At 42.5% G+C, this 19,677-nt stretch overlaps 1 protein-coding gene across 1 annotated transcript in view; it reads left to right on the forward strand.

Annotated features, from left to right (window-relative positions):
* Positions 1–19,677, forward strand: part of GALNT14 (UDP-N-acetyl-alpha-D-galactosamine:polypeptide N-acetylgalactosaminyltransferase 14 (GalNAc-T14)) — a 346,096-nt gene that overhangs the window by 222,312 nt on the left and 104,107 nt on the right. The window contains exon 2 of the mRNA XM_006835163.1: positions 5,004–5,173. Within this exon, the coding sequence (XP_006835226.1) occupies positions 5,004–5,173 (170 nt within the window). The remainder of the gene's footprint in view (positions 1–5,003; positions 5,174–19,677) is intronic.

The following is a 19,677-nucleotide window of genomic DNA, read 5'->3' on the forward strand; positions in this document are numbered from 1 at the left end:
GCTGATCATAAAATCTCAAAGGGAATCTGGAGAAGACAAAGTCAAGTATTATAAAGAATTGTGCGAAGACCTGGGGTTAGTAAACCAAAGGGGAATCACATGCTCAACCTTTCTAAGGCTGAATGAACTGAAGAAGAAATTAAGCCTTGGGTTGCAATATTGAAGAAAGTAACGCTGTAGGATAAGCACTAGATTGCAAGGTTGGTTTGATCTGCAAAGTCACTGGTTCAAATTAGCCAGCCCTCCTCAGAAACCTTTTATAGGGTTGCTATGAGTTGGAATGTACAAAATATTGAACAACATCAGAAGCATCAAAAAAGATGGAAATAATACACAATCATTATTCAAAAAAAATAATTTATCAGTGCTCAACTATTTCAAGAGGTAACATATGATTAATAACTGATGGTATTGAAGGAAGAGGTCCAAGCTGCATTGAGGGCCTTGGCAAAAACCAACACTCCTGGAATTGATGAAATACAATTTGAAATGATTCAACAAACTGATGCAACACTGGAGGTACTCTCTCATCTATGTAAAGAAATTTGGAAAACAGCTCCTGGCCAACCAATTGGAAGAGATCCATATTTGCATTCATTGCAAAGCAAGGTGACCCAACAGAGAGCAGAAATTATCGAGCAATATCATTAATATCACATGCAAGTAAAATTCTGCTGATAATTCAAAAACAGTTTTGGCAGTGCATCAACATGAAGCTACCAGAAATTCAAGCCAGAATCAGAAAACTTGGAATTAGGTGTATTATTGCTGTATATGTTACCTCTTGAAATAGTTGAGCATTGATAAATTATTTTTTTTGTATAATGATTGTGCATTATTTCCATCTTTTTTGATGCTTCTGACGTTGTTCAATAAGATCTAATGGATCTTAGTTTAAAGCTGAAAGTGCCAGAAAAATGTGTTCTTGGGCTTTATGAATATACAAAAGGTTTTTACAGTGTGGATAATAACAAACTATGGATAGCATTGTATAGAATGGATATTCCAGAACACTTCACAGTGCTCATGATGAATCTTTTTATTGACCAAGATTCAGTGTTTTGAACAGAACAAGGAGATACCGGATGATTTAAAATCAAGAAAGCTATGTGCTGTAGCTGTTTTCTTTCACCATTCTTATTCAGTCTTTATGCTGAATAAATAATCCAAGAAGCAGGAATATATGAAGAAGCACATGGAGTCAGAATTTGAGAAGGCATCATTAACAACCAGTGATATGCAGGTGGCCCAACCTTGCTTGCTGAAAATAAAGAGCATTTGAAGACTTTACTGATGAAGATCAAAGTCTACAGCCTTAAGTATGGTTTGCACCTCAATGTAAAGAAAACAAAATTCCTCACAACTGGACCAATAAATAACATCATGATAAATGGAGAAAAGATTGAAGTTGTAAAAAACCTGATTTTGCTTCGATCCACTCTCAACACTCATGGAAGCAGGAGTCAAGAAATCAAATGAAGTATTGCATTACATAAATCTGCTGCACGAGACCTCTTTGTAGTGTTGATGAGCAGAGATATCAGTGTGAGGACCAAGGTGCACCTGACCCATATTTTCATTCACCTTATATGGACAAGGAAGAAGGAAGACCACAAATGAATTGATGGATTTGAATTATGGTGTTGGAGAAGAATATCAAAAGTACTATGACTGCCAGAAAAACACGAAATCAGTCTTAGAAGAAGTACAGTCAGAAGGCTCCTTGAAGACAGGATGGCAAGGAAGGATCAATCCCTGAAGAAGGGTATCATGCTTGGTAAAAAAGGGTTAGGGAAAAAGTGGAAGATGCCCAAAGAGATGAGCTGACACAATGACAGCAACTATGGACTCAAAATGAACAGTTGTGAGGATGGCTCAGGACCTAGTAATGTCTCATTGTGTTGTGCACAGGTTCACTTTGAGTTGGATTGGACTCAATGGCACTGAAGGACAACAATAACATTATTTAAAGGTGAAGTAAATCATTCCTCACCCAGTATTTGAAACTGTGGTATAAGCTTCCAGCTACGTTCATCCAGTGATGCTGGACTATCAGGGCTCCTAAGGTTGTCTGTTGTTTCTAAGAGGATTATCACTTCAGAAAGTTTGTGAAAATGTCTTAGAAGTTTTTTCAAATGTTCCAATGAGCCCCAGGAAGCAAAGAATCCAACACATGGGTACAATGTACTGTAAAGGGTCTACTGCAGAGTCAGAGAGGAGGGCAACATCTTATGATAGGGTAGTTGGGTAAAGTTGTGAAGTCAGCCCAAGCGTTTGCCCTTCTGTGGTGATTTGGATCCTCAGAGGTTGGCCTGAAGACTTGTGAATTAAAGAGCTCGGAAATTGATTACCAACTTATTACTGTAAGCACTGTAAGCTGGAGGTTCACTTACCCTACTCTTTCTCATGTAAAGGAGGGAAAGAGTGGCTGCCTGTTGTGTTGGTCTTATCCAGCTTTCTGCCTACACAGGGGCTTTCTTACCGAGATCTTCCTTTGCCCACTTACCCTCAGCGGAGGAGCTTCCCTTTGTTGTTTCTGTCCATGGTAAGAAGACTCAGGGATTGGGAGACTGTGGGAGGATTTAGGTCATTGTTCCAAGTTCTGCTCTGCTACTTATTAGCTGGTGACCTTCCTAAACCCCTATTCTCTCTAAACCAATTTACTCTATGCAAATGAGTGAGAGGAATACACAAGGGAATACACGCAAGGTGCTCTGTAAAATATAAATTGCTATTTCAGTGTGGGGTACCCTGGATGGAGCAACCAGTTAAGCACTCGCCTACTAGCAGATAGGTTCCTGATTTGAAGCCATCCAGAGGTGTTTCCGTAAAACAGGCCTAGTGATCTGGCTCCAAAAGGTCACAGCCCGGGAGAAGTTCTACTTTGCACACATGTGATCGCTGTGAATTGAAATCAACTTGACAGTAACTAACAACAACAGCAACATTCAGATGTGATTTATTATTTTATTGTACTTTTACTGTTATTGAATACATCCAAATATTATAGAAAAGACAAGTTCCCAGCACAGGAAGTGCGCTACCCCAAGAGGATCTCCCTGAACAAATGAAATCAGCTCTGTTCCCCAATCTGAGGAGAGCAGTCCCTTTGATGCTGCCCTCTACTGGCTGTTTAATAAATCTCTTGACCCCTGCTGCAGGCTTACTGGGGACCACAATACTGGCTGAGTTCTGTCTCCAGGAAGGTAGATCTGGGTCTTGGAATACTCAGCTGCTTTCTGGGGTGGCCACAGTCAGACTAAGCAGGCCACCCAGCCCTTACCCTGTTGTTCCTGTATCCTGTGTGGTGTGAATAGTGGGTAGACAATGAGATGAGGGCCCTCATGCCTCATCACGGGCACCTGCCGCCCCACCTGTTTCTCCACTAAAGCCTAGAACCAACTGTTTAGGATCTAACTGTGCCCTTGTTCATATTTCTCCCATCAAGTTGTAAATTGAGGTCCTTCACAACTGATCTCTCTGTGACTAGTTTTCTTCCCTCCACTGCATCCTACAGACTCTGGCCAGAGACCTTTTCCGCACAACCTGCCTCATAAAGACACAGTTTCTTTCCAGGGTTTCCTATCACTCGTGCCCTCTTTGCAATCCACAGTCTGCATTTCTGAGACAGCCAATCGTTGAACATTCTCCTCTTCCTTGCCTTCTCACTTCCCCTTAAATGAAGTAAAAGCACTTCTCATATCATGATGCAGCTCATTTGTCACCTCTCCAAGAAGCCTCCCCTAGATTGCCCTCACTTCGTGGTGCTGTCAAAACATTGTTATTGAGCTTATGCAATGGACTCATCTTGCGTTGTATTCTAGCTGTCTTCATGCTTACCTCTCCATGCTTCAGGCCATCTCTGTGGCACTGCATGTGCTCACGATCTAGTTTGAGAATTGCAATGAGGTAAATGGGAAATTAGTTAGTGGGAGACAGTTTGGGACCCCATGGCTCTTTTTTTATGAGGACAGAATGTCTGGATCGCCCTGGGCTGATGTTCTAATCAGAGGTGACAGCTGTCAGGCAGTGACACCTCACAGCATACACTGGAAATTGCTCATTCTTTTTCTGCTCAGCCCAAACTCAAATTCCCCTTAACATATTGTTGTATCAGCAGTATCACAGGATATTAATAAAATCAATTATTGGATAAAAATCACTGGTTTTCAAAGCTTCATTTTATGCTATTAGCAGGAGAGTGCTGTTTCAAAACGAGATAGCAAGAGAGAGAGAGAGAGATCAATTACTGGATAAGATCACGTGGTGCCTAAGATGAACGAGCAGCTGGCCTTCACTGGGCTAAGAGCTGAGCTGCTGTCTGCTGGGCCTGCCCTAGGCCTTTCTGAAGATGGTGCCAGAGTTGCATCTGGGTCACTGGTGGCTAAGGCCGGTTCTCAGTTCCCTAGGCTTAAGGGCAACTTTAGGGACTTGTAGAGCTACTCAAGTGACCATCTTATCCTTGGTGGCTATGCTTACCTCAGGGCACCAGCCCTCACCTTCCAGATTAGAATTAATGCAACAAGATTTTCCCAAAGATGCAGTTTTCCTATAGTTTGGATGAGCATGAAAGGTTTGAGCTTTGTTAGATCCAGACTGGCTTTCCTCAAGGAATGGTGGCACTAATCTCCATTGGGAAATGACCACCAACGGTGAGTGTGAGGCTCAAACTTCCTTCCTACTATGCAAAATGTCCCTGCAGGTAGCTGAGTTGTCTGTTTGAACTACAAAGTTGGTGGTTCAAACCCAGTCACTCCTTAGAAACCCTATACAGGGGGGCGTTATAAGTTGGAACCAGCTGAACGAGTTAACAACATAAATGGTAGCTTCAGGCATGGCTGTTCTGTTTGTTATTATTAATGCTGATGATTTTACTTTCCTCTGTGCCTGATCTTTGAGTCTACAATGCCAACATAATCTGGTTAGGTTCTGATGAACAGGGGCAGAAGGGGCTAGTGGAGGGCAGAGAACCATTCTCACAGACTTTTGTTCCTGTCACACAGCCTTCAGAAGTTGACTGGGATGATCTCTGGGACCAGTTTGATGAGCGGCGGTATCTGAATGCCAAAAAGTGGCGTGTTGGTGATGATCCATATAAGCTGTATGCTTTCAACCAACGGGAGAGTGAGCGGATCTCCAGTAATCGAGCCATCCCGGACACTCGCCATTTGAGGTACTTCCTCTTCCTCCCATTCTGTTACTCCAACCCTTTGTGTATTTATGACTATTGTGCACAGTATCAACAATTTGGGCAGGCAACCCACTTGCTGCTGGTTAGATGCTAAGGGCATTGTTGGTGTTGTCATTTCCAACCCTGTATAGTATTTCCAAGGAACAGCTGGTGGGCTTGAACCACCAACTTTGTAGTTCACAGTCCAGTGCTATGGTAATTGACCCCCATCTGTGCCACTCATTGCTGTGTGCCATATCTAAGCCCCTCCACTTTCCACAAAAACGTTGCAGAGAGTGGGAAGCCTCCTTCACCTGCACCTTGTCCCCTCATTCAGTGGCCACCCTTGCCATGAAATCAAAAGTTGCAATAGTTAGGGCCTGTTTTCCCCTGGCAGGTCCCCATGGCCCAGGCTGGCTTTCAGACTCAGCTAGGGGATGGTGGGCAAACCCTGACAAGGTAACTTGATCGTCTTTTCTGGAAGATAACCTTCCTGTGCCAGCCATGTGCATTTTCACATTTTGCCATGATAAGAGTAGGACCAGAGGGCCTCTGTACTTGACTTTGGTTTCGTTGTCTACTCTTAGAGTTCCCAAATCACACAGCCTCAATCTGTCCTCCCCTTACTAAGGCTGCATCTGCAGTTGCGTTATCAAGACCAAGCCTGGTGCTTTATTTTCCAGAAAAATGAGGTTCATTATCAACCCATCTTAGAGTAATACTAGCCAAGAGGCTTCTAATAGGCTAGTGGCTGCCTGAATAAGAAGGTTAGTGTCAATTTCAGTGTCTTCCTTTTGGGATCCAAGCTAAGAAACCCTGCTAAGCCAATGGTCTGTGCGACCGTGGTTCCTGTCTGCTGCGAGCCATTCAATTTGCGCCTGCCCCAAATAGAAGACTGGCATGTTTGGGGTATGATTGTTATGATTGGGTCCACAATCCCTGTCCATGGACGAAACAGGAAATCACACAGCATATTACATTGGGCAAATATGCTTCTAAAGACCTCATTAAAGTGTTAAAAAGTAAAGACTTTAAGGATTAAGGTGTACCTAACCAAAGCCACTCATCGCTTGTCTATCAGTTTGTCATACTGTGGTGGCTTGATTATTGCTGTGATTCTGGAATTTATACCACTTGGTACTTTAAATACCAGTCACCCATTTTGGACAGGTTTCATTAATCTGAGCTTCCAGATAAAGATAGACCACGAAAAGGAGAATCAGACTACTTCCAAATACTTAGTCACTGAATACCTTATGAATAGCAGTGGAACACTGTCTCATCAGAATATTAAAATACGATGAAGAGCACCAAATTATTGTGAACTGTGCAAGAGTCTCCTCCTCAAAGTAGAGTTGACCATAGTGATGCAAATGGAATAAAGCTTTCGGGAACTTTATTTGCTGATAGGGCAGAACTCAAAATGAGAAGAAACAGCTAAAAACATCCATTAATAATCAAAACATGGGATGTACAAGTATAAATCTAGGAAAATTGGAAATTGTCAAAAATGAAATGGAATGCATAAGCATCAAGATACTAGGCATAGTTGTTTGTTGTTGTTAAGTGCCATCAAGTTATGAGTTGAAATGTACTGGCATTGGTCATGTTTAATCTGACAACCACATGGTTTAATATAACGGGAATGATATATTGAAGAGGAATGGCATCACATTCATCATCAAAAAGAACATCTCATGATCTATCATGAAGTACAACATTCTCTGTGATAGGATAATAGCCATTTGCTCACAAGGAGCCCTGGTGTGGCACAGTGAGTTAATGTGGTGGACTGCAAGGTCTGTTTGAACTGTAAGGTTGGTGGTTCAAATTCACCAGCTCTTCCTTGGGAACCCGATGCAGGGTCCTTAAGAGTCAGAACTGACTTGATGGCACTTAACAACAATAACATCACAAGAAAGACCTGTTAATACAACTATTATTTAAATCTATGCACCAGCCACTAAAGGTAGTGATGATAAAATTGAAGAATTCTACTATCTTCTTAAGTCTAAAATTGATGAAATATGTAATCAAGATGTATTGATAATTATTGATGATTGGGATGCAAAGGTTGGAAACAAAGAGAAAGACTCAGTTGTTGAAAATAAGATCTTGGTGATAGAAATGAGACTGGAGACAGCATGATAGAATTTTGCAAAGCCAGTAGCTTACCTGTTCATTGCAAATAGCTTTTAAAAACAACATAAGAGACAACTATACATATGAACCTCACCAGATGGAATACACAGAAATCAAATTAACTTCATCTGTGGAAAGAGATGGTAGAAAAGCTCCATATCATCAGTCAGAACAAGGCCTGGGGCAGACTTGGAACAGATCATCAACTGCTCATATCCAAGTTCAGGATGAAGCTGAAGAAAATAAAACAAGTCCATGAGAGCCAAAATATGACCTTAACATATATCCCACCTGAATTTAGATACTATCTGAAGAACAGATTTGATGCCTTAGACACTAAGGACCAAAACACCATAAGAGTTGTGGGATGACATCAAGAACATCATACAAGAAGAAAGCAAAAGATCCTGAAGAAGACAACAAAGAAGGAAAAGAACAGAATGGCTGTCAGAAGAGACTGAATTTTGCTGTTCAGTCGAGATGCTAACTAAAGTAAATGGAAGAAATGAGGAGGTAAAATAACTGAATCGAAAAATTCAAAGGGCAGCTCAAAAAGACAAAGTCAAATATAATAAAGTATGCAAAGACCTAGAATTAGAAAAACAAAAGGGAATAACATGCTCAGCACTTCTCAGACTGAGCAAACAAAAGAAAAAATTGAGACCTCAAATTGCAATATTGAAGGATTCTATGGGCAACATATTGAATGACGCAGAAAGCATCAAACGAATGAATAGAGAGAAATACTGTTAATTGATGGTAAATGGAGGGGATTATAATCATTGTAATGAAACAAATTATATGATTTATTGAATGTAAAACTGATGATCTGCCCTGTAAACTTTCACTCAATTCACATTAAACACTTAAAAAAAAAAAAAAAAAGCAGAAAATGAAAGGCCAGCAGGACAGGACTCAAGGTTAGTGAGTGATACATATATTGTTCCACTATTAAATAGTTTTCTCTTGGTCATACACTTCTCCTGGACAATGTAACTCTTCATCTGTGCTAACCTTGCTAATTAGAGTATGAATAACTACCATGAGAATATGCTCAGTGCTAGGCAATTTAGAATGAAAATCTCATTTAGCTATACAACATGATGAAGCAACTTATTTCTCTGAATTGTTCGTGTAAAAAAAAAAATTGGTGAAGGCTTTGTTATATATATTTTAACACAATAAAATAATATTTCCTCTAAAACAAACAAACAAAAACAAAATGAAAGGACTACAGTCACCGTGCCAAAAAGAAATGGTTGATGTTCAGCTATTGCAAGAGGTAGCATATGGCACAAGAACACCCACACTTACAGATAGTACCCTTTTGACCTAACATCAATGGCTGGATAATCAGAACACAACTAGAGGAAAAAAGAAGAGGAAAAAAAGAGTAACCCACTACAGTTGGATGAACTTGACCTATGCAGTATGACAAAGAAGAGAACAAATCTTTACAGTGAAGATCATTCCCACCCCCTTGGTACACAGGATCGACAAGGGGAACTTAGATATTGGCCACCCAAAATGGGCGGGGTGGGGGGGAGGGTGTGCGGCTACAAAGGCAATAAGTGACTGACTTACAAGCTTTCAATAGGGAACTTAGTTGCAGAGGGCACGGGGAAAGGTAGACTCTCCACTGAGTTGTTTCCAACCTGTCTGGATGGGGTTGATAAAAGGTGAGAGGGATAAGACTCCTATGGTTCAATAGGGAATGACTGCTATCAGGTCTGACAGAGAATGTTGGAAAGGTAAATGTAAACGTTTTGTAACAAAAGGAGGGGAGTGGCTGATTTTGCAGTCCAGGAGTGGAGATCCCTGGAACCATCAAGGGAGAAAAGCAAAGTGTGGGACACTGTGCAGGGAAGCAGTAACACCAGGGATGGAGGCAGAGAGGATGACATGGAGAGAAGGAGAGGCTGGAGACTCTGGGAGGGAGAGGGGCTATGTGCTGGCAGCCAGGGGGCAGGCGTGTAGGGTGTACCATTTATTTGGTTGATGATGCATGCAGTGGATTGTAATCATTGCAATGAAACAAAATACAATAAGATGAATGTAAAGATAATGTTCTCCCATGTAAACTAACACATAATTCACAATAAAAACTTAAAAAAAAAAAAAAAAAAGAAGAGATAGCATATGATCAAGAGCTAATGGTACTGAAGGAAGAAGTCCAAAGTGCACTGAAGAACGCATTGGCAAAGAACAGCCTCCAGGAATAGGTGGAATACAAATTGAAATTCTTCAACAAACTGATGCAGCACTGGAGGCACTCATTCATTTATGCTAAAAAATTTGGAAGATTGGCCAACTGACTGAAAGAAATCTGTATTTTTTCATACCAAAGAGAGGTGACCTGATGGATTGGGGAAATCATAGGACAATATCATTAATATCACATGCAAGTAAAATTTTGCTAATGATAATTCCAAATCGGCTGCAACGGTGCATTGACAAAGAACTGCAGGAGGTTCAAGCCGGATTCAGAAGAAGATGTGAAACAAGGGCTATCACTGCTGACGTAAGATGGATTTTGGCTGAAGCAGAGAATACCAGAAAGATGCTTGTTGTTAAGTGCTGTCGAGTCAGTTTTTAACCATAGCAACCCTGTATATGGTTTCCAAGGAGCAGCTGGTGAGCTTGAACTGCTGACCTTGCATTTCAAACTGCTTTGCAGTCTGGTGCATTTAACCCACAGCGCCACACCAGGACTCCAGAAAGATGCTTACCTGTGCTTTATTGACTACACAAAGGCTTTCGATTTTGTGGATCATGACAAGCTATGGACCACATTGCAGAGAACGAGTATTCAGGAACCTGTGCATAGACCAAGAGGCAGTTGTTTGAACAGAACAAAGGAATACCAAAAGGTTTAAAATTAGGAAAGGTGTGCACTATACTTGTTCATTCTGTTTGCTGAGCAAAGAATCTGAGAAGCTGGATTATATGAAGAAGACATGACATCAGGATTGGAGGAAGCCTCATTAACACCCTGCAATATGTAGATTATACATCCTCACCTCCTGGAAGCTAAGAGAACTTAAAATACTTAGTGATGAATAGAGCAAAGATCACAGCCTTTGGTATGTGTTGCATCTCAATGTAAAGCAAACAAAATCCCTTACCACTGGACCAATAAATAACATCAAGTAAATCAAAAAAAGATTGAAGTTGTCAAAGACTTCATTTTACTTGGATGAACCATTAACACTCATGGAAGCAGCAGTTAAGAAATCAAAGGATGTATTGTTTTAGGCAAATCTAATGCACATGACCTCTTTAAAGTATTCAAGAGCAAAGATTTCGCTTTGAGGACTAGGATGCACCTGATCCAAACCATGGTATTTTCATTAGTCTGATATTCAAGTGAAAGTTGGACAATGAATAAGAACAACTGTAGAAGAACAGATAACATTTGAGTTATGGTGCTTACCTTGACAATCTCTCAAGGCTGGTGGTATCAATTTTTCCTATTAGGTTGGACAACCCCCAAACTTTGTCACATATATCCTGTGGAGGAACTCAACCGGTCCTTGTTAATCTCAATCATTCCTAAAAAGAGTTTGAGTCTTGGTTTCCCCATGAATAAAAGCAAGGGCAATGGACTGGATTATATTTGAATTTTTCAAGCTTTGACAGTCTGTAAGTGTAACTTTCCTCTCAAAAGTACTCTTGCGACTTTTCCTTAGCAACAGTGCCTGGCAGCTCCATACAGCCAGGATCCCAGAGGATGACTACTCTAGAATACTCCTCTGGAAGCTTCTTAAAGTCAGAGCCTTGCATTATTTACATATAAATAGCCCAGCACTTATCCTAGTCCTTGAAATCTGCTAGAATTTTAGGTCATTAGGTTATTTTATTTCCTTGAGTATAGGAGATTGAGGAAGAGGTCTGAGTTGCCATATAGGGCAAGAACTTACAACAGTTGTTCTTAAAGTGTGATTTTCCAGATAAGCTGTACAGCAAGTATCAGCATCACTTGGAAACCTTTTAGAACTACACCTGCATATCCCAGAGTTACTAAACCACACTCTGTGCTTTAAGCGGTTCTCCAGGAAATTTTGATGAATGCTCAGGTTCAAGACCCACAAAACATCAACTTGCATTTGTGGCTTGCTTTTGTGGATCAGTCCATGAGTAGTTTGATCCGTGTGGACGATCTAGGGTATGAGCAGAGAATGTAGGGCTGGAATAAGACTACCCTACCCACATGCTGCCTCACCCTTCAGTCCAAGTGATGTGAGTTCTCTTTCAGGTCCTATGACAACTTCTGGCCTCTGTCAGTCCTTTCTGGTCCTTCCTCTTCTCCCAGATCTTTCAGCTATAGGACCCATGTTCTGCTTATCCTCCTTGGCAGCTCATACTGGGGACTCCATGACCCCATAACCATTGGATCCTTTGTCAGGGCCCAAATCTACTGAGGGGTCCTGGTGTGGTGCTCGAGGATAAGCACTGGTCACAAGGTTGACGGCTCAAATCCATCAAGCACTCTTTGGGAACCCTATACAGGAATGCCATGAGTTGGAACTGACTCAATGGCACTTAACAACAACAAACCTACTAATAGAGGCTTTGCCTGCACTGGTCTCCTTGTGTGTTCCCATCATGCCTTGCAGCTATGGTTCTGCTAGTTATGACATAAATTGCCCTTTAGGGTAACACTTGAACAGCATTTGCTCAGTGTTTGATGAATGACAGGATGTCAAACATGTCTGTTGAACAATGAAAGGGAGAGAAAGACTGGAAACAATTGTGTCACTTAGCTGCTCTCTGTGTGGAGAGGAAAGGAGGCGCTAAAAGAAATCCCCTCCTCATTACCCTTCCATCTTCAGGAACCCTCATGTGAGAGACCAGGAGAGCAGGTACTGAGACAGTTAAAAGAGAAGAGTGTTTTCCTTAAAGAGTTCTCATTAGTGATAAGAGAAGAGTGAGGAAATAGCATGTGGGAGGGGTCTGAGCTTATTAAATTTGCTTCCAATTTTCTTACCACAGTAATTGGATTCTGATTTATAGGATGTGTTTGGACAGCGCCTGAACCAAAGAACTATTAGCTAAGCATTAGAGCAAGAGCTGCTGAGAGGACGGGTGTGGGATGAATTGCTAGGAATCCAAAAAGTACAGTGTGATTGGGGGAGACAGCAGGTGGGGTGAGGAGAGATGAGAAGTTTTCACCCAGCAGACAGCTGTGCTGATTGACTAGTGAAATTGATTGACTGTCAAGTTAGAAAACAAGCACTGGTGAGTCTGGGGGCTAATTTCCCTATGTGATGGTGGTTGGTGGTTATGTGCCATGGAGTTGGTTCTGACTCTTAGCGACCCTACGTAGAGTTTCTGAGACTGTAAATCTTTATGAGAGCAAAAAGCCTCATCTTTCTTTCATGGAATGGCTGGTACTTTCGAACTGCTGAACCAGACTCGTAACCACTGCGCTACCAGAGTTCCTACTTCCCCTGTGTAGAAGAATGCAAAATAGCCATTTGTATCTTAGTCCACAGTGTTTTGTGGTAGGCAGTTTCCTTGGAATAAGGGATAGTGGAGGCCAGAGTGGAAGAAGATAAGATTGTGGCAGGCTTTGATCTCCAGGGTTTATGGGGTTTGTGGAAGTGGACACTGAGTGATGCCACATCAGGTAGGTTTAGAAAGTAAATTTCTATAGTTCCAAATGGAGTCCCTACTCATACATACTGTAGCAGTTATAACTTTCCCCTGTCTACCCCACCTCTTCCAATAAGGTTTGACCTGATTATCAAAATGAGGCTGAACTAGCTATGACCTTCAGCTTGTCATTGTGCCTCTCCTGGTGTCCTGGCCTCATCTGTAAAATAAGGGTGTTGAAATAGGTAACCTCCAAGCTTTGTCAGTTCATGAGTCCCCACACGATTTTAGATGAATTTGTTCTACCTTGTTGGTCTTCCATTACAGACATATGCACATGAGATCCCCCAGCCCAGCCCCAACCCACTTCAACATGAACAAAGCATTGTGATTGCTGACTTCCTCTTAAGGCTCACATTTCTTTTAACACTGACTATATAGGACTCCTAAGGAGCTCTGGTAGTGTAGTGGTTATGAATCGGGCTGCTAACCTCAAGGTTGGCCGTTCAAAACCACCAGCTATTCCGCAGGAGAAAGATGAGGCTTTCTGCTCCCTTAAAGATTTGCAGCCTCAGAAACCCTGTGCAGGGTCACTATGAGTTGGAACCAAAGCCAAAGTACTTAACAACAACAAGAGTCTTGGTGTGGTGCTGCGGGTTAATGCACTGGACTGCAAGGTTGGTTTGAACCACAAGGTCAGTGGTTCAAACTTACCAACCGCTCCTCGGAAACTATGTACAAGGCCACTATGAGTCAGAACCAACTTGATGGCGCTTAACAACAACATATAGAACTCCTGGAGTTCTGGTGTGGCACTGTGGGATAATGCACTGAACAAAAAAGTCAGATTGAACTGCAGGGTTGGTGGTTCAAATTCACCCATTAGCCACTCCTCGGAAACCCTATATAGGGTGACTATGAGTCAGAATTGACTCAAGGGCACTTAACAACAACAACAGCAGCAGTATAGGACTCCTAGGGAATCCTGGTGTGGCGCTGTGGGTTAATGTACTGGACTGCAAAGTCGTTTGAACTGCAAGGTCGGCAGTTCAAGCTCACCAGCTGCTCATTGGAAACCCTATACAGGGTTGCTATAGGTCGGAACTGACTCAACAGCACTTAACAACAACAAGAAGTGTGGCTCTGTAGGGTCAGAACTGGATTGCAAACTCTAAAGTTGGCAGTTCAAACCCACCAACTGCTCCTCAGAAACCATCTATGTGGTCACTGAGTCAGAACTGACTCAACAGCACTTAACGTATAACTTTAATTTCCACTGCACTAAAACTAGGCCCCCTTTAGAGATCACAAGGATGAACAAGATATCACTGTGATAGCAAAAGGGTCCCTAGGTGTCATAAGCACTTTTCAATCAGCTGCTAACTCTAAAGGTTTGTAGTTCAAACCCATCCATTGGTGCCCAGGGTAAAATGCCTGGGGATCTGCTTCTGTAAAGAGTCACAGTCAAGAAACCCCATGTAACAGTTCTATTCCTGACACCTGGCATTGCCATGTATTAGATTTGGGGTTTTTCATTTGTTTTTTATAACAGAGGGTAGAGTTGGTGTGCCCTCAGTGACTACTTCAGTGAATGGGAAAGGCAACTTCTAACGGTTGAATCTAACATTCTATAAAGCATTGACTAGTTCAACTGTAGTCCTGGTTCTCGGGTGACCCCATCCAACCCCTGTGGCCACATTCTGGTGACAACATCTGGATTTGTACATATGGAAGTAGTACATAGACTGTCTGGTGGACAGGAAGCCATGAAATGGAGGGGATGATTTTGATAAAGTGAATGTCTCCTTTTGCTGTTGCCTAGCAGTGCTTATTATGGGGTTGCTTTGATTGCAGGAGAGCAGGTGGCATGGTGGACTCAGACCATGAGCAGGGGCTGGAGGGCATTAGAGCTGGGGAAGCCTCATTAGGTCACCTCCTCCTGCCCGGCTGGCTCTATTCCTTCTCCTCAGCATATTCTTCAGGCCTTTGTCCAGTGTGGTGTTAAATGATTCTATCAGTAGGGCGCCCATCGCTTGCCTGGAGGGAAAATTCCACACTTCGATACATATCTCACCAGGAAGACATTTTTCCTTTGCTCCTTTTCATCCTGGGAAATGAAGGGGCAGTGGCCCAGCCTCTGATCACATTTCTCCCTCCTTGTATTTACTCGGTTGGAATGGCTGCCAAAGATCATCATCATTTCTCTCCTTGTACTCGTCACTTAGCAGTAATAGGATAAAAATCTTTACAGCTGGAACGGCTGAGCATAAAAAATGTTCATATTCCCTCCGAGTCAAGGCTATCCCACTAGCTCAGCACAGAGTTAGTGATTCCACATCCAGGCGGAGGGGAGGGGAGGGGAAAATCCAACACAGACAGTTAGCTTCTGCAAACAAGCTATCCCCATCTGCTGCACTGTGGTCCCTCTTGAGCACCATTTTTCAATGTAGGAGTTTGTGAGCCTGTTGACAGTGGCTCTGGGTGCGCCTCCCTCCAGACTGCAGAGTTCCAGGCAGCTTTGGGGGAGGAAGCCAACAGCAGGAGGAGTTTCTGAACATCCTGTCAATGGCTCTGCAGAATGATGCTCCCAGCATGCCAGCTGTTGTTTGTAGAAATACTTACAGGCCTGGGCCACAGAGGTTGGGCCTCTGTCAGGTTTCCCTTCCATTTTTGGCTCCCAAGTTCCTTGAATGGAGTCCTGGTGTGGCCACTTAGAATAAGCACTGGACTTGTAACTGAAAGGCTGGAGGTTCAAACCCACTAGCCACTCCTCAGAAACCCTATACAGGGAGGCTATGAGTCAGAATCCACTAGACAGCACTTAAGAACAACAACAGTTCCTTGAATACTATGTCCCCTCTTGCCTGCCCGATACCTACCAGCTCTGCGAGTTTCAAGGAGCAAAGGGACAACTCCTCAGCCGTCTAAAAAACACCATTTACCACAAAACCTGCAGGTGAGAATGCATTTGAACTGTTGAATAGGAAAATTAATAACATATCTTACTGTGATTTTAGGGTTTTTCTTATCCATGAAACCAAAGATTAGCCATAAAATGTTTGAACCGCATTCAGGGTGGCCCCATGAGAAAAAAATCTGAACCCAAATGCCAAAACCTGCCAGAAACTGCTCTATAGAAATGTAAATTAGTCTTATCCTGCTAGAAAAATTTAGTTGCCCAACTTTTACCTTCTAATTTAAATTCCAAAAAGTCTGTGGCTGCTGGTGTATAAACCAAATCCATTGCAGTCCAGTGGATTCCACCTCATAACAACCTTCTAGGACAATGTCTAACTGCCTTATAGGGTTTCCAAGGCTGTAATCTTTAAGGACGCAGACTGCCACATCCTTTTCCCACAGAGTGGTTGCTGGGTTCAAACCAACAACCTTAGTAGTCCAGCTTTTAACCACTCCTCCGTCAGTATTACTTCAGTAGCCTGGCCAGGCCAGAAGTAACCTAATATCAGTGGATTTCAGTAAAGCGAGAAGGCCAGGATTCAATCAATCGGGTTAAGATTAGCCAATAGTTGAGCTTCTATATTTCTCTCTCCTTCTTTCTTTATAAACCCCATGCCCCTAGCTTCTTTAAACCATTTGCTTTTTCCGGAATCAAAATGGTCTTCCTGTATAAAATAGCTGCTCAGTAATAAACCTTATGTTCAAATTTCAGTAAGTTTTTATTATTTTCAACAGGACAAATTACCTTAGTCTCACACTTTGTTTTCTAGTTGATGGCCACCAGCTTTGACCTTTGGGCTGTTAATTGCAAGGTCAGCGAGTCAAGTCCACCAGACGCTTTATAGGAGAAAAATGAAGCTGTCTGGTCCTGTAAAGGTTTGCAGACTCAGAAACCTTAAAAAGCAGTTCTACTTTATCCTATAGGGTCACTGAGTGGATTTGGATTCATAGCGACCCTATAGGACAGTGGGAATGGGTTTGAACTTGGATTTGCCTCCCTTTTTTTTTTTCATTCATTTGTTCATTTAACACATGTATTGAGTATCAAGCTCTGTGTTAAGAATTCGTGGCCCTGCTCTAGAAACTCATAGATCTTTTTTCCACTTTGGTGCTATTATGAATATAGCTGCTGTGAGTAATCTTTAGGTGAACTTGTCTAGCTATTTGTGTTTCTGGGTATTTCCCTGGACTGCTTTTGTAGATACAGTGCAACCTTTAATGATGTGGTTTTAGTAGTTTCCACTCCCAACAACAGTGTATGAAATGCCCAGCTATTCCACATCTTCGTTATTAATCACTTGATATTATCTGTTTTGTTCAATTTTACCTTTCTAGGAGTCCTGGTAGGGCGCTGCAGAATAATACTCTGGACTCAAAGGTCAGTTTGAACTGCAAGGTTGGTGGTTCAAACCCACCAGATGCTCCTCAGAAACCCTAGAGAGGGTTGGTATGAGTCGGAACTGACTCAGTGGCATTTAACAACAACACAATGACTAAGTGGTATCTTGTTGTTGTTGTCGTTAAGTACAGTTGAGTCTTTTCTGACTCGATTTTTAAGGAGTAACTGGTGAGCTTGAACCACTGACCTTGAAGTTCAAACCACCTTTGCAGTCCACTGCATTAACTCACAGCACCACACCAGGACTCCAGTGGTATCTTATGGTCATTTAAATTTGCCTCTGCAAGCAATCGGGTCCCCTCAGGTCAAACCCCCTTCCAAGACTGAGACTCAAGGGGAATACATGAGCAGGCATGTGGTCTTGCTGGTGACCACGTTGGTTTACGATTATGGGGGAAGTGGGGGGGAAACAGCAATGAAGCCGTGAGCTAAGTCCAACCACATTCAATAGACTCCTATCGACCTGGATTGAGACCTGGTTGGCCAGCAGTATAGTGAGACCTGGTGACTCCTGAGCCCAGCACAGGAACATAGCCACAGAGGACTAGAGCGAAGAGTGAAGCATCCATCTGATATGAAGTGAGGGGAGATGCACAAGAACTCCCATACTTGCAGATAGTACCCATTTGACCTGGCTTCAATGGCTGGATGATCAGAACTCGACTAGAGGAAGAAAGAAGAGGAAAAAAAAAGAGTAATCCACTACAATTTAATGAACTTGATCTATACTTATGGATGTAGTAGGTCAAAAGAGGGAAGGAATCTTTACAGCGAGGATCAATCCCCCACCCCCCTTCTGTACAGAGGGTTGTCAGGGATGGACAACTCAGACATTGGCTACCCAAAATTGGGGAGGCACAAAGTGACTGGCTTACAAGCTTTCAAGAGGGATCCAAGGTTCAGAGGGTGCGAGGGAAAGTAGACTCTCCACTGAGTGGTTTCCAACCTGTCTGGACAGGGCTGGTGAAAGAAGATGGAGATAAGACTCTTGTGGTTCAATAGTGAGTAATTGATATCAGGACTGACTGTGAGGGTTGGAAATGTACAGGTAAACGTTTTGTAACAAAAGGAGGGGAGTGGTTGATCTTGCAGTCCAGGAGCGGAGGACCCTGGGACCATCAAACTAGAAGAGTGGAGTGCGGGACCCTATCCAGAGAAGCAGCAATGCCAGAGATGGAGGCAGAGACAATGATGAGGATAGATGGGAGTAGCTGGGGACTCTGGACTCAAGGAGTGAAAGGGGCTGTGTGCTGGCAGCTAGGGAGCAGGCTTGCAGGTTGTGCCCTTTGGTTGTTAAAATGGTTGTATATTCCTGAGTGCTTCGGTGTACATCCAAAAACAACAGACGGAATGGAAGCAAATGCTGTTGAATGATGATGCGTGGAAGGGATTGTAATCATTGCAGCGAAACGAAATACGATAGGATGAGTGTAAAGCTGATGTTCTCCCTTGTAAACCATCACTCAATTCATAATAAAAACTTAAAAATATAAACTTGCTTCTGCTTGTTAATCAGTGAAGTTAAGCATCATTCCATAACTGCAGTGAGTGAGTGAATAGCCTCCTTTGTAAAGTGCTTGATCAAGTGTTTTGCCCTGCTCTCTTACATCTTTTTTTTGCCTTCCATTCGAGTACTAAAGGAACCCTGGTAGCATAGTAGATTACGAGCTGCTAACTGCAAGGTCAGTAGTTCAAATCTACCAGTCACTCCATGGGAGAAAGATGAGGCTTTCTCTTCTCATAAAGATTTACAACCTCCTGAACCCTATACAGGATACGCTTTGAGTCAAAACCAAATCCATAGCACTAAACAGCATCAACTCAAGTACCAAGCACAAAGCCTGGCTCTTAGTTCATCTTGAACAACAACCTGCTTCTCTTCTGATTACTTTTTGGCATTTGACCCACATCTTGAGACAGTGTAATAAAGTAAAGGGGGAATCACCAGACAGGGTATGGAGAGACCTGGCTTCTGTCTAGGATATCCCCCAACCTCTTCAACAATCTGAGTGTCCATTTCTTCATAGACAAAGTGAGAGGTAGACTAGAGATGATTATTAAGGTCACTTACTGCTCCAGCAGTTGGTGTGAAATACGTCTGCCAGTAAGAACGTGTGGGAACTGACTTAGGAACTGAATCAGATTGGAAGCTATTTCTAGAAACAGGACACCCTCCAGCTAAGCAGCATCTTTCTTCCCCCAAGGTCCAGGATTCATCTTTTCCCCACCCCACCCCCTACACACACACTTGCCTTCCTAACCAGGACTGCAGGGCCCTGCAGAGCCATTAGCTCTGACCTTTTGTATTTATTTATTTATTTTAATTGAAGGTTTTTATTGTGGATTGAGTGAAAGTTTACAGGGCACATCATCAGTTTCACATTCAACCATTCATATAACTTGTTTCATTACA

This window comes from Chrysochloris asiatica, unplaced genomic scaffold (genome assembly GCF_000296735.1).
Source record: "Chrysochloris asiatica unplaced genomic scaffold, ChrAsi1.0 scaffold00016, whole genome shotgun sequence".
NCBI classification, from domain to species: Eukaryota; Metazoa; Chordata; class Mammalia; order Afrosoricida; family Chrysochloridae; genus Chrysochloris; species Chrysochloris asiatica.